This window comes from Chrysoperla carnea, chromosome 5 (assembly GCF_905475395.1).
Source record: "Chrysoperla carnea chromosome 5, inChrCarn1.1, whole genome shotgun sequence".
NCBI classification, from domain to species: Eukaryota; Metazoa; Arthropoda; class Insecta; order Neuroptera; family Chrysopidae; genus Chrysoperla; species Chrysoperla carnea.
The window spans coordinates 23,639,431-23,656,207 of NC_058341.1; the positions used below are offsets into that span (position 1 = coordinate 23,639,431).

Here is a 16,777-nt window from a genome sequence, read left to right on the forward strand (position 1 = left end):
AGTTTGACCGCTATGCGTGTGTGTCTGTCTGCCTGTCTGCCTGTCTGTCTGTATGTAGCGCCTAAACGGATGAACCGATTTTGATTTTTTTGTTTCGTTTGAACGGTAATTTAATGGAAAGTGTTTTTTCCTATGTTTCAAGTGGGAGTTTAGAGTTCCGTACCCGAAAATTTTTCAGGAGTTTTTTTAATTTTGTAAATTTCACTTGTTAAACTATTCAAAAATAATACAACATTGACAATCAGTCCTCAGCCTACCTGTGCTCTGTTAAAATACCCTCATTTCAATAGAAAAGATTTATGGTCTCTCATAAAAATTATAATTTTACTAAATAACAATATTTGCCGAGAAGCTTCAGAATTTGCAAGGTTCATTGGAGCCTAGGTATATCTTTTTATTGTCCCATCAGATTAAAATTTCGTAAAATGTTAATTGAAGATCATCCGAAAATCTATTAAACATTAAAGAAAATTAAATGATATCATTTTATTGCAAATAATATAAAAAAGCAAACTTATTTTGTGCGTTGTTCAATAAGAATACACTTAAATTAAACTTTACGAGATAAACAGAAAATATTTATGAATTCAGCTATACAGTCCTCTATCACAATTATTTTATACGAAAAAAAAAAACATTAAAAACAGTTTTTTTAACGCATTTTATGACAGTAACTTTAACTATTAACTTCCACATTATATTAAATGAAATGAAAATGCTTCAAACAATTTTTTTTCTTTCGAAATTATAATGCTAGTTTTTACATTTTTTATAAGAGACCATAAAAAATTTTACTTAGATGATGAATGATGATAAAGACTTGAGTTTGTGTAATAATGCATTCCTTAAAAATTGAAAAGTATTTTATTACGGAAATTAAATTTTAAATAAAAATTGCGTTTGCATTAAATATATACTCTGACGAAAATCAGTGTAGCCCCAATTCGTTTAAGATGATTTTTTTCTACCCTATAGATGTTTTTTTTTTCTCACTCTTAACATTTAGCATATCAATATTTACATACAAATTAAGAAAAAAAGGTAGTCATGTGGTCTGTCGATGGAAGTGAAACTTAAAACACTGATATAACTGTGCTTTTTTAAAAATCTTTAAATAAATTTATGTATGAATAGTTAAAGTTTTATAATTTGAAAATTGAAATTATTAACGCGTGTATAAAAATGATAATAATAATAATTATTATACAAATATGAACAAATCATAAAATTAATCATGTTTTCAAATTTTATATCAAATGCCATCTATGAGCACTAATCAGAATCATTTAGTTGATAGTTCGTTGTACTGCTTTCATTATTATTATAATAATAATAATTAATCCTATTAACTATTAAACCCACTGCAGGGCAAAGGTCTCCACCAAATCCTTCCTCTTGTTACGATTAGTGGCGAGTCTTTTCCACATTCCTCCTGAGTAGCTCACGAGACTATCCCTCCATCGCTTAATCTGGCGTCCCTTCCTTCTTTTGCAATTGTATGGCGCCCAGTTTGTGGTATGGCTTTTATATTAAAGAAATTATCGGAAACTCTACTAAAATAGGGTTCTTAATGATAGGAGCGCAAGCATCTTATACCACTTCAACACTTCTACCACTTCAATAATACATATAATACATATAATCAATACTCTTAAGTTGCAAATATTATAATTTTTTTTTGTATATCAAGCATTCGATAATCCTCCTCGAGAAATTACTGGACGTACTGTAGTTTTTAATCTTATACGCGATATAGTAAACTTACCTACCTTTGTCTCTTTGTGATAATCGTTAGATTTAAATAATAGGTAGGTTCTAATAAAAAAAGGACTTAAAACGTTCATATATTTATAAATATATCTGAAATCTATAGAATACACATCTATTTTTATTAGACTATAAGATATTGTTGAGAAATGTTTTTTTTCTTACTATTCGTCGAACGAATATTATACGATAAGATAGGATTTTTTATGGTTGAATATGTATAGATGACTATTTATGCAATAGCAGTTTTTTTATAGGTTAAAATGAAGAAAAAAAATACCAAACGCAATAAAATTGAATTTTTATTATTGATTTCGTTACTTTTCACACAATATTACTTGCGTGTGCTATTCTTCCTATTTTTATCAATGACTTGTTAGTTAACTTGATTACATACAGGGAGTTTCATAAGTAGATACCTAATTATAAAACGTATTAGTTTTATTCAGTACTCACTACTCGATGCCGCACCAGTAACTCAATATTCGGTACATACGGTTTTACAGCTCTATTTAATTTCTATCTATTCTAAATTTTGAGCTGAAATTTTAAATACCCAAAATTATTTACCTTGAATCTAGCTACCTGATGTACCTTGACTATACTATTTATACATGGTAATGTGTATAAATATTTCAACACTGAAATTGAAGGGGTATTCTTATTATCAGTACTCTAGCAGAAGTGAACGTATCCAGATAATATGAACTCAAAGTGATATAATATAGTTTGTTTATATAAACTGTAATGTATACTCAATTTAAAATCTTATATTGAGATCAGCAACCGTTAGTAAGGTTTATATGACATTTTGATTTTGAGGGGACGACGCCTGGCGTGTCGTAGTTCGTAGAGTGTAGAGTTGTTGTGCGTAAATTGACTTGATGTGTACAACGATATGTATACGTCATATAAATCTAATGTAGTTTGACACATATCATTGATACAAACCATTAAACTATTTTATTTACTAAATAATTTAGTAGACAGAATTATGATTTGTTTATTGAATTGTTCCGGTTCACAAAAACATTGTATATTTATGTTAACTTGTCTCACACATTTTAAATTTAATTAAGATCATAATATTAATCATGAAATCAATTTAATTTTAAGTTGTTGATAATGTAGAGGTATATCTGACAATTCATGGATTGGTATACCATATCTTTTTTAAACAGGGATATTAGAGGAACGCCAAAACAGAAATATTTCTAACAAATTCCTTATATAAATCGCGTCTCTCAGATTATTGAATTTGGTGTTATTCATAAACAGAAACAAGTGAAATAAAGTCTGGCCCAAATGTGATTGAGCCAACTTCACGAACATTGATGTTACCAACTAACAAAAAGTTTGAAATAAGCATATAGATCATTTTAATAAGATTTACCATATTTTTTGGTATATATGTAACAAATATCGATATCGCAGTTGGTTAAGCTGTAGAATTAGGACACTAAAATCAAAAGTAATCCATATGTCGCTGGTTTATTTTTTTAAATAAACCTATAACTAGGTATCAACTTTTTAGTTTTTTACCTGCTCGTGTAGTTGTGACAATCACATCAGTTTTTTGTTATAATATTTATAAGTGGTAGAACCAATTAAAAACAGATTGTTTAAAACTATGTTGCATTTCAAAACAACAATATATAAAATTTGTTATACAGTATATTACTTTCATATAAACAACTCATGCGTTTGTGTCAACTTCACCACTCAATCCCGTAATGTAGTTGTATCACATTCGTGGCACCATTCGCCATTTGTGATCCCGCGATGAGCTTGAGACAACTTCATATCAGTTAGTATTAAGAATTTTTTTTCAGTGTACGAACTTTTAACCTTTAAAACATATAGGTAATTTGCTCACTAGGTTTTGCAATAAAAAGTTAATTTAATAAAAAATGCAGTTTTGTTAAATGAAAAAAACTTATTGATAAAAACCGTCTGCAATAAAAATTAATCAACTTCTTTCAACATTTTGTAACATCCATCTGTTTGTATGTATGTATGTAGTCTTTGATATTTCAACCAACAACAAATGTGATCTATTCGATTTAATAACACATTAAAAATATATAACTCTCAATTTTAACAACAAAGATAATAAAAATTTATATTCTGAAGTCTACAATGTGTACAATGCAGCACAAAAGTTATCGCACTATTGTTCTTATTTTTTACTAGTTTTGGAACAGTTATAAGACTTTAAAACTTTTTGTCAACATAAAAACCATTAATTGCTTTTTTCCTCAACAGCCAAAAGGAATTGAGTCATTGTCATTTCGCAACAACAGAAATTTTTAACCCCCAAAACAAAAGAAAGGGATGTTATACTTTGACCAGTATGTCTGTGTAGGTGTCTTTATCTGTGCGTCTGTGTGTTTCTCAGTGGCATCGTACGCTGTAAACGGTCGAACCGACTTGATAGAGAGTATTTTATAGCTAAGTTTCCAAAAAACGGTTTACAAGAATTAAATCGCATTTATCGGGGGTTTTTCCGATTTTAAGGTGTGGAAATAGATTTAAAAAATGTAAACATTAAATTTTGGCGCAGAGTGGTTTTTAGAACCAAGTTTAATAGTATGTCAGGTAACTTTTGATCCATCTGGTATTATAATGGTATGGCATGCATAGATAGACATTATGGAAATTAAAATCAGAAAAATTCTTTGATTTATTTCTTTGTCATTTTATTTTTATGTATTCACTAAACATAGTCAATGTCAATCGTTTGTTGTCGCTTATAGTCAGTCATCGTCTATCGGTAGATTTGCAATTCAATTTTTTTTTTTTTGCTCTCGCTAACGGAAACATCATAATATTTTTTAATGTTCTTCTAAATTGATTTTTCAAGATTTTTATAATAAACTGAAGTCAGAAAAACACATTTTTTTTATGTAGGTAGTTGAAACTTGATGTAAAATAAATGAGTTGACGTCTGGAAATTAAATATTTTAATCAATTTAAAAAAGATTAAAATTAATTTTTAAAACGTCTTTGAATTCACTTAGGAGAAACATACTAATGACATTTCGATTTAAATTGGAAAATTACCGTATATTGTATATAAATAATTAAAACATATAATTTTAAAATATGGAATGAAATATTTGAAATCAAATTCTTATATTTTTTCGGTAAAATTTTGTTTTAGTAAATTTCGTATTTCAATTAAAAGTTAACTGGAAGTCATATGAATTTGATCGGGTAATCTTAAAGATTGAAAAATAAATTGGAGGCAATCATGAGATCTACCGACAGCGGTGGAAATTTAAAACTGTATTTTGAATTTTCAAAATGATTTTAATATTGAAAATTAAAATTTCATAATTTTTGAAGAAAAACCAAAACAATTTTAAGCTTCTTGACCAAATATTTATAAATTTTTTCATTAAAAAAAAAAACCGTCTGTGATGGTGAGGTTATCAACATCAGACAGTCACTTAAACCGCTCGTCAATTGTTCTTCAATTCAGCTGTTCAATCTGGCCACAGAAAGATCTGATGCGGGTTATTCTTAGCGTACTTTTACTATCGTCGAGACGAATCGGAACTGTGCCATCAGGTGCCCTTAGTAATGCGTTCCTCAGATAACCACTTCCAGATCACGTTGTGTATGGATTGAACAATTGAAAGTGATCGACTTGCATGAGCTTTGAACCGTAAACCTATGGATTAGAAGTCCAACACTCTACCATGTACCACAAGCACCGTTGGAAATGACAACAAAAAAATATAATCTAAATTTGATTTTTGCCCATTTGGTCTATAGCTGACTTAGATTAACGCTGAAATTGTACTGCAATTAGGTGTCAGTCTAACGCGGCAATAGAAGTTTTAAGTTCAAAAAAAAATTATATTTTACAGAGCAGTCCTAAGTAATATTTATACCCAAATATTACACATTGATTGTTTGTGGATAGCCGAATAATTTTTACTAGCTTGATAAACCCTTAAAAGATTATAGTGTGACCAATTATTTTTCTTAAAAATTTGAGGATTCCGATAATATTCCAGGATTACTATCCGAGCAACTATTAAGGATTTATAATAATGCTCTGTGATATGATCTGAACAAGTTGTTTCGATTTTGATGAACAACTCAAACGAAAATTTACATATCACCAAATTATTAACTAAATTATCTAAATAGTACCATTCATCTTTTTAAATGTGATTCCATAAATTTTAAAATAAAAATTTACACTTTTTCACAGGACTAAACAAATTACCTCACGTTCTTTCTTTACAAGCATTCAAATTGAATTAATCCAATTTGATTTATTCATTTTTAGAGTGTGATTTTTCGACGGCTTTTTTTATTTCTATGTGAAAATATCAAAAATAAAAAAAAATTCCATATAAGATTAATGTTTTCCAGTTTATATGTCGATTGGAATTTTTCGTAAGTTTTGAATACAAATTGTGTACCGTGTTTTTTATTTATACACAATAAAAGGGGAGCAAAAATAAGTATATATTATATTTTCTGCTGGATTTACTTTGAATTGCTTTGCTGCTCACTTCTGTTCGTATATTCTTCATTTAAAAATGTTATTGTTATTTTAAGAACAAATAAATATTTGGTAATAGTTGAAGTGAAATATCGATTTCTTCAACGATATCAGTGTGCCTCAATCGTTTGACATTTTAAATATATCAAATTGCAACACATATGGTTTGTTTTCATTATTAATGAAATTTTTTAAACAAACTTTATATTAAATAAATTACTTCGTTACTACTCTCAGATGAATATTTCAATGACTGTCGCCATAATATGTCCAATCAAATTATGAAAGCGAAATTCAACCTAACAAGTGAAATTTACAAAATTTTAAAAACCCCTGACAAATTTTTCGGCTACGGAACCATAAACTCGCACTTAAAACATATCTAAGAACACCCTCCATTAAATTACCTTTCAAACAAATAAAAAAATCAAAATCGGTTCATCTGTTTAGGCGCTACGATGCCACAGACAGACAGACACACACACATACCGCTCAAACTTATAACACTTCCTTTTTTAGTTCGGGGGTTAAAAACAAGTAAATATAAAGGTTTCTATGTAATTCGTTGTTGAATAATTGCAAGCGATTTTATTTTGACATTTGAAATGTATATTTTATACTTGATTTTTCATGGAAAATGTGGAAATAAGTACCAACCTCTGTATTTTATTTTCCCCAATTGCAAATCAATCCTTTATGAAGTCGGCTTAGTAGTAAACCAGACTAGAAAAAAAAAATTTTGATAATTTCCACGCTATAATAAAATATTTGTATTATTTGATAAATGGATATTTCGACAATTAACGACATACGAAAGTATTCACTGTTGTTTGGCCACAACAATATTTTTAACATAAAATTTTTTCGATAGTAATGAAAATATTAATTGTAATGCAAAGTTTTAGAAAATAATTTAATAATAAAGCATTTATTTAACCAGAAAGTATTTTATATAATCTTCTAGAAACTTTAGAACTTTTTTTCCAAAAATATTATTTTTGATCAACAAAACTATAGAATTGTAAATTTACCTTTACCATCGATTGAGAATCATTTGTGATGTATCTAAAATTCACCCACTAAAGAGATTGAATACCTCCTTTTCTATCAAATATAGAAATATCATGTTACTTTGATCCCAATATAATTTTCGTGTGTTGTATTATTCTTTTTGTGAAGTTGATATCTTTGGAATTAAGACGACCGTATGATGAGATAAAAATGAGATACCCTTCTTTAATATATCTATTGAATGATATGCATTGCACACTGAACATTAAAGATATACAGAATGTTTGATTTACATCTATACATATAAATATCACGAGTATGACAGAATACATGTGTTAAGCAATGCATCTAAGTGAGAGGTATTATATACATGTGTTGAAGCTTCGATTTGCGTTGAGATAGTTGTAAGACGCTTGGAGAGTGGGAGTTTCTTAGTTGAATAGATGAACTACAATAGATAAGCCACGATACAAGTCACTTTTGCAATTTCATATAGCATCTATAATACCTCTTAGTTAGATACATTGCTTAACGCATGTACTCTGTCATACTCGTGATATTTATATGCCCAGATGGAAATCGAACATTCTGTATAGTACACTGTAAATACACAAGCATGGCATTTTTGAGTTCATTCAATACGGTTCTTGAATGGAAAGAAATATTTATAGAAATGTCCGCCCTTCTTTTGTCGTACAATGTGAGTGTATATCAATTATCTAAAAGAATTTATGAATTTTTAGTAAAATGAAGAAAAAAAAAATCTATAACGTAAACCACATACCGTGTTATTGTATTTTTATTTATAGATGGTTTTAAGCATACCGTTACAAAAGTATATCATGAATTTGATTATTCTAACATCTTGAATACTAGCCGACACAATAGAATGGAAAGTCATGAAATCAATTGAGCTAAAAAAATTAACAGAGTTTAATATTACCTGCTAATAATACAAGTAAAGAAAAAGCTATTTCTGAATTTAGTAACAAGCGGGCGATTGTAATAATTGAAATAATACAGAACCATTTTCCACATCATATTTACAAACACTTTAATTAATTTCAGTTTCTTTTGATGATATTTTATTGTCTTAGCAAAAAACTAGTTTACTACAGACCAGGATTTATAATTTTATATTTTCTGAATATTTATATTTATTTGAAATACTTTTAATATTACAATCCTGCCAAAAATATTAAGAATGTGCAGAAAATAATACTGGTTGCTGATTATGTTGAAATCTTTCGTAAACCAAGAAAGTAAAAACGGTTATTTTAAATCAATTAACAATTTATAATCCGAGGAAAATCGATGCTTTATGGATTTTGTTAATATAACAAGGAAAAACAAACAATTGACTGATTTAATTGTTGAAACACCATGAATAGACAGTGTTGATTACGCAATTGTTTTTTTTATGTTATGTAAGAAAAGAAAGATAGTTACTGTAAGATAGCCACTGTCGTGTATATACGTGTAGAGCGATGTTTACGAAAATGTGTCAAACAAAAGTTGTTTGTTTTTTTAAAGCTTTTTACTTTTTTGTATTTTTTACATTTAAACTTTTCTTTTACCTCTAACGGCTTACAAGATGGGTCCTACGGACCCACGATCCAATTGACTTATGTTGATCTTTTACAAACTCAACCTCACTTTTTACGAGCACACTATAAAAATTTCAGCTTGATATCTTTTTTCGTTCTTGAGTTATGGCGTTCACGGACGGACGAACGAAAGACAACGGGAAATGGACTAATTATGTGTTTGTAAGGATACCTTGTTCGTAGCATCAATATTTTAAGCGTTACAAACTTGGGACAAAACTTAATATACCTTGATATATTTATTTCACATTTTCTGTGTAATTAGCTATTTCTTTCTGGAGTGCTACACTTGGTACATTCGTTCCATAATTAAAAAGATATTTTGTGAACTGAAACTGTGTAATTAATGTGAAGTACCTATGTTAATTCTAGTTCGTGAAATGATTTATTAAAAAAATTGACTCGTGTTACAAAATCCACAGACACTCTAACATTTTCTTAGTTATAATCATGCAATCTTAGTAATTTTCTTAGTCATAACAGGTAATGCAGCATGTGAAAATATCTGATGTTTCTTAAGTGAAACTGTGCAAATTCATGAGAAACACCTACAAGAAGCCACTAAACTAAGTATTGGTGATACAATTTTCGCATGTTTAAAAAATTGTGTAATACAAATCACGAGTTGATTTTTTTAATTAATTATTTCACGAAATAGCAATATATTAACAATCATGATGTATTTTCACATGCAGCGTCTAATCACACGAAGACGATATGTATTTCATGAAATGAATGATTTCATTAAGCGAACATGACATATACAAAAATCTTGATGAGTTTTCTAAACACGCAAACTTATAATTAAAAAGTTATTTGTCAACAAATGAAGATTTATTGAAATAAAGTTAAAAAAACATTATATTCATGAATTTGTTAAATTATTGTAATATTTGGTTGTGTAAACAATTTTTTATGAAGTGCAATACAGGCTGTTCTGTTATTGATAGCAGAAAAATATGCCAGTAAATTAAGCTTATCAAGACAAATGGAAAAGCTCTTTACCAAATTTCGATTTGAGGTCTAATTCGGGAGATGCGACTATGAGAAAAATAGAAGGATTTATGAATTCACAAACCAATGGTTATTCCAATCAAAGATGTATTGTGCTTTTTTTCTGGAAACCTTGGTTCCCGATATTTCATTGACGAGTATCCATTGCCTTACATGTATCAGTTCCCTCGCTGATCACAAACTTGGTTCTTAGAATCGGATGACTTATGAGTAGTTAAAAATGTCACGTACGAATAAAATTTAAATACAAGATCAGAATTTAAAACTGAGTGCATGTATTTTATTTATCATAAGAACACGAAGTATAATTTTTCTTATTTCTTTATCATTTCAAATGAATCGTATATTAAAGGATATTTGTCACTGTTTTAACAAAAAATAATAAATATGTCTGACTGCTCTTATTGCTGCTGCCTCCACAGTCTTTAGTGTGCTTAGAAAAACATACCACAGTGAAATAAATATATAAAATGTAGTAATACACATGTTTAAGTAATATGTTTTTCTAAAACATTAATCAATTAGATAAAAAATAAAAAAATCTTAAACATGTCTACTTTGTGTCTACAATAATAATAGTTATTTAAGAATGGAAACAAAAAAACAATATTTATTTTAAACGTTCATTTTACAAATAAGTTCAAATGTTATCGTTTCAATGAAAAAATTATGTCTTCTTAATTTTATTATTAATTTCTTTTGAATGATATATTACTTTTTTGAATATATGAATATTTAAGATATTTAATACTAAGGGCTGTGTAAATCACATTTTCTTAACCGAGAGAGTTTGTGAAAACAGCCCATCAGGATTAAATACCACTTTTCTTTCTTATCATTTACTAGACAATCCTTCTCGTTTCAAGGTATGTAAATTATTTTCTATGTTTTCATCTCCTCAAATGCAACAAGCGCGATTTCAAGCTGCCGATGAAGATTCCAAACTCCTGTAAAATAAACTAAAATTTGATGACATCAGATACCATAAATTTTTGCCTTATTTTCAGTGGAGACTTTTTACCTCGAAAATCACGTGATAATAGAAAACTAAAGACGCATTTTCCAATAAAAAAGACTGTGAAATATCTCTTTTACAGTCAGATAATTTTCATTTAGATTTTTATTAAACTGAGTAGAGATTGGTTGTCTGTATTTTTTCAAAATTTAAGCCATCCTATTTTTCTAGAAGGTAAAGATTAATCAACGAGTAATTTTTTATATTAAAAGACGGAGAATGGACTCGAAATGTGATTGGTTTATCCTTTATAATTTTATTTGACTACGATCAATGATGCTTGACTGCACAAACAATGCCACAGAAGTCTCTGAAGGTGATAAATTTTCGTATCATTAAAATGAACATATTTTTTTATTTTATAATTCCAATACTTCAAAAATGGTCAGAGACCGTTTGTTTCTCATTTTTTATCTATGTGACAGGAAAATATCACAGTAAGCACCATTTCGATATCGACTTTATAGTTACCTGGAATGCAGATTTATATATATTTAAAAACATGTTCCTTAAAACACATATGGGGTCATTCAAACCATGCGTGTCAAAGCCTACAAAGATTATAAAAATCTTTTTTTAAACCGACTTCAAACAAAAAAGGAGGAGGTTTTCAATTCGACTGTATTTTTTTTAATGTTTATTACCTCTGAACTTTTGACGGGGTGAACCGATTTTGATGATTCTTTATCTATTTGAAAGCTAGTACTTCTCGTGTGATCCCAATTCAATTTGATCAAGTTCTGACTATGGCATCCATGAGAAAACCATAAAAATCTTAAACCATAAAAGAACTGTTGAAGAATCTGATGTAGTTTGGCTCACTTGAGTTGTCAATTTTGGATTGAAAACTGTATTAATAAATTTTCTTTTCCGGTGGCACGGGTGTTTTGAATGACCCTGTATACGCATTGGTAATATCACCAAAAACCATAATGTGTGTTAGTATTCTGGGTGAACAGAATCCCATTTTTAAAAAGTTATTTGTTTCTACATTAGTAAAAGAGCTCATATATATGCATATAAATATTATATTTTTATGTCTGAAACTTTTTTTTTATTATTGTATTCAGAAAAGGTGTGTAAAAGTGTGCGAGTGGGTATGTGTGTGTGTGTGTGAGTAGTGTTGTAAAAGACTATTGGGAAATTACTCTAAAAGCTTATGTTCAACTTTTTTTTTACCTATAATATTTTTAAAAAAAAATCGTTTTCTGAAATCATATCGTCATAATATATTGAGTAAAAACATTGTTTAATATTTTGTGAAAAGTAAATCCTCTTCTCGTGACCGCACACTCACTACCTCGATGTAATCTGGTTGTTTTTTTTCTTCTTCCTTGAACTTATTCAACCAATTGGAAAAAAAATCTTCCTTGTATATAAGTTTTTGAATTATTTAACATTTCTTGTATTTGTTTCATATTTTGTACTTTTATACCTTAGAGTGTTGGAAGACAAAGTATAAGTATATGTAATGTTATTCCGAGAATTTTCTAGTTATTTGCAACGTCCGTTTGCTTAGAGTCATTCTATATATAAAATAGTTAGGAACTTGAATAGCACGCAGCTTAGTCAGTGTGTCTTAAGAAACTTTTAACAGATGAATCAATTTGAATTAATAACACAAGTGAAATTTACAAAATTTTAAAAACACCCGACAAATGTGATTTATTCCTTGTAAACCGATTTTTGGAAATTTTGATATAAATCTCAATCAAGTCGGATCGACCGCTTAAGGGTTACGATGCCACTGAGAAACACACAGACGCACTGATTAACAATTAACAAAACTTATAACACTCCTTCTTAAGTCAATATCAAAGTGATAGTCAAGGACATCAGATGAGATGAAAAGGATACTTAGAGTGTGACTACACGATAAGACGGACAGGCGTACAGACAAACTACAGACAGAGAGACAAATAGACAACCGGAAATTTGTTCATAGAATCAATATTTTTAAGAGTTACAAACTTGGGACTAAACTTAGCATACCTTGTTATCTTTCATGAACATGGTATAAAAATTAAACATAAAAATAACATAATCCATATTTATTTTCTTACAATATTTATAATTTATTTAAATGTCATAAAAGAGACATATTTTAATTCTTAATTCAAAAATATATAAATGAACTTTCACTCTTCTAAATAAAATATAAATAAATAAATAAATAATATTAATTAATTATTTCTGTTAATAAATAAATTATTTAAATTCATTAAAAAAGGAAGAAATTAAAAAACATATCATTTTATTACATTCATTCACAGAGTATAATGAATGACAATAGAGATGTATATACGTTTTGTTTGAATTGAATGTTATATGATTATTTATGCTCTGGAAATATTCTCAAAAAACTTATTGATGCGTAAAATATAACATTTTGTAATCCTATTTTCCTTTGTAACCTACGCATCCACACCCACATTATTTTCGAATAAAAAGTGTATTTATACCACCTATTATTTTAAATATTATTATTCAATTTTTCATTTAAAAGTTTTAGTTTAGGATATTTAGGCGTAGTCGTTGAGAAAATTTTGTGGGTTGAGTATTAATTTTCGTTCCTTTACAGCAGTGTTTCTAAGCATTTATGCCCCGGTATTTTAGGGTGTGGCCAAATTTTAGACATGTATATAGAGTACAAATTATAAAATCGTTAAAACCTTTATAGCTATCGACCATCCCACACTTTGTATATTATTATTACAATTAACGTTATTACCCACTTTTTAGCGCAATAAGGCGTTTTTGATAAGACTTTTTTAAACTATAATTTATTAAAATATTTTTAGGTCTCGCTAAATAAACTTGTGCACTTTTTGGATAAAAAATAGAAATAAGATTAGTAACAAACGTGAGTAAGTTTCGATCTGACGACGTTCCGAATGAGAAGCGAGTATCATATACACTACACTAACAGACCCTTGAAGAAACTACCAATATTTTAAGACAATATAATTAAAGAAATACAAATAAGATCGGTTATTCTAGTGATTCTGGTCGGGATACTAGGATCTATACAAGCGTGTTAAACATGAGTATTCGGACAAGACATGAAGATTTTTTAAAACCAAGTAAACGTTTGGGAAAATTACTCTTGAATAACTGGTCTTGTAAGAATTCGAAAACGTCTTAGATATCTTTGGATACTTATTTTTCGGGTAACTGAGGTTGAATTTCAAAACTCATCTATATTCCAAATGTTAAAATTATTCTGATTAATAATTAAGTTCGAATTAACTTAGTCAATCAGGTTGACGTAAGCATAAGTCCATCATATTGATATGAGCCCTTAGAGAATCACAGTATAGTTTTTTGTACCTACATGATCTGTACTAAATATTATTTAATTTTTGAATTATCATGTTTGAGTTATCTTGAATAAATATTTATTTCTTGTTGCCGTTGTGTATTTTACTTATTTACAAATTATTTTCTTATTTTGTAGTGGAAATCCCGATGGTGTGTTATGCGAAAATTATCTCCAGTTGCAGGTAAGATTTACAATATAACAATTTATCTTTTTAATTCAGTAAATACCAAAATTATTAAAATACATTATCAGTTAAAATTACTAAATTTAGCATAAATTGAATATGCTTATTTTGTCAATTAGTGGCCTTTTTAAACCGGCTCGAATATTGTGTTCATCTAAAATGAATCCGAGAATTAAGAACAAGAAATCGATAATTGCAGAGATCAGCATCAACATAACTATTTCGAAGTATCGTAATTGTTTTTACGAGATATATTTTTATTTATACTTACTTTATTCTCATTATTTCCAATAAACATATTCTTTAGTTATAATCAACAGTTTAATCATAATTTAAAAAAATGTATTTACCAATGAGGCCTCTCACGGGTTAAGCACCTCTAGTGAAGTGTATTTAAAATAATCTAATTATTAAAAATACGGGCAAATTATGTATTTTTTCAAATTTGGTAATAAAGTTTGATAATGAATGAATAACAAAATGCAAATTTGTATATTGAACTTTGAATTAGTTACTTATTTTTTGTTTGTTTTTTATTTTAAAATATCATAAACACATAATTGTATATCATTAATAAAACTAGGTATATAATATGTATATATAGTGCGGAAATAAAAATTGTTTTGTAATATTGGAGTTCAAAGACCCATATTCATATTTGATAGATCCGTATATGTACCTAGTACACCATTTAATATGATAAGTTGTTGTCTAGATTTTAAAAATCAAACTAAATGTAATTAACTAAGTGTAATTATTATGGACTACAATTTGGTAAAATTTAATAGCTCATGCAGTAACATGTCAAACATTTCGATGAAACTCATCCCAAACGATTCAAGTATTTATCCTGCAACTGTTAAAAAAAATTAGAAGAGATAATTACGATTTTATAATGCGTTTATTTTCTCTTTTTTAACCCCCGAACTAAAGTGGGGTGTTATGAGTTTGACCGTTATGTGTGTGTGTCTGTGTATTTGTCTGTCTGTGGCATTGGTTTTCGTTTAACGGAGAGTGTTCAAAGCTATTTAAATGCGAGTTAAGGGTTCCGTATCTGAAAACAAACAAAAAATTGGTAAAAATCTTCAAAATCCTCTGAGGAAAAGGGTAATTTAATGGAAAGCGTTCTTATATATGTTTCAAGTGCAAGTTTAGGGTTTCTGTACCAGAGAAATTTGTCGGGAATTTTTTAAATTTTGTAAATTGCACTTGTTTAATCAATTTAATTAGTTTTTGTTTAGAATTATCGAACGCCAACGTGCCAAATTTGAGTAGACAAATGGCCCGATATCAATGACAAACGGCGTTGTTCGATTACCTCACAACATAGTCATACAACACAAAACGGAGTCTTTGACTAAACTAGACTAGAGACTTGAAATTTTGAACATAGATAATAAAACAGGCTTAAAAATATATAATAATTTAATTATTCTAATTTTAACATTAAATTTTTAATTTCAATTATAATAAGTTCACTGTTATTTTTAGACCCTTTTGAAAACATAGTAACAACATTATTAAATAGAAGGTATTTAAATTATTCTCAGTTTTTGATCAGGTACTCTTTTTGATGTTTACTTAAATAAAATAAACGCATTATAGTTGTTTATGTGCACACTTGTCAAATTTGTTTGGTTAATATTGTTTTTTCAAACCTCTTTTGATTAATTTATAAAATTTTTTATATGTAAATAAATAATAATATTTATATTTTGTTTATAGTCTTTAAATAATTTATACTAAAACTTTTATATTAATAATTAATATTCTATCAAACTGAAACTACCAATCAGGTATATTGATTGAATAATAAAAATGTATTACATTATACTTATCATTATTATTTAGGGTACAGGTCGAAAAACATGGATAACCCGAATCGATTTCGAAAATGTTTGTATATACCTATACAAATAAAACAAGAACCTGCAGTGTATGTTTCTGAAGATAAAAGAATCAGATTTGTATTTCATTATTTTTAAGTGTGAAGTTGTTAATTCGATGTATCTTTAAGGAGATCATTTTTCCGTTAATTATCTTAGAGATCCTAAATTACGTCATTGCATATTTTGGGACTAGAGCTAGAATAGTTACCATATTTTCGTCCTTATAAAATATTTTTCGTAATTATAGAACGGAAAAGTTGTAATTCACTGCTGAGATCTGAACTGCTACTATGACACAGTGGCATTAAGTAAGGTTTATCGTTTTTGAGCCACTGTTATGGGCTTTGGAACCTAAAGTAAGAGGTGAATAATTACAGCTGTAATATTTTATTTAACATAATAAGCTGATTCTATTAGAGCTGGACAAAATTTATTTGTATTTAACG

General features: G+C 28.2%; 1 protein-coding gene across 1 annotated transcript in view; it reads left to right on the plus strand.

Annotated features, from left to right (window-relative positions):
- The window catches only part of LOC123299732, a 312,737-nt gene that overhangs the window by 23,852 nt on the left and 272,108 nt on the right, over positions 1–16,777 (plus strand). The window contains exon 2 of the mRNA XM_044882056.1: positions 14,394–14,439. Coding sequence (XP_044737991.1) covers positions 14,394–14,439 — 46 coding nt within the window. The remainder of the gene's footprint in view (positions 1–14,393; positions 14,440–16,777) is intronic.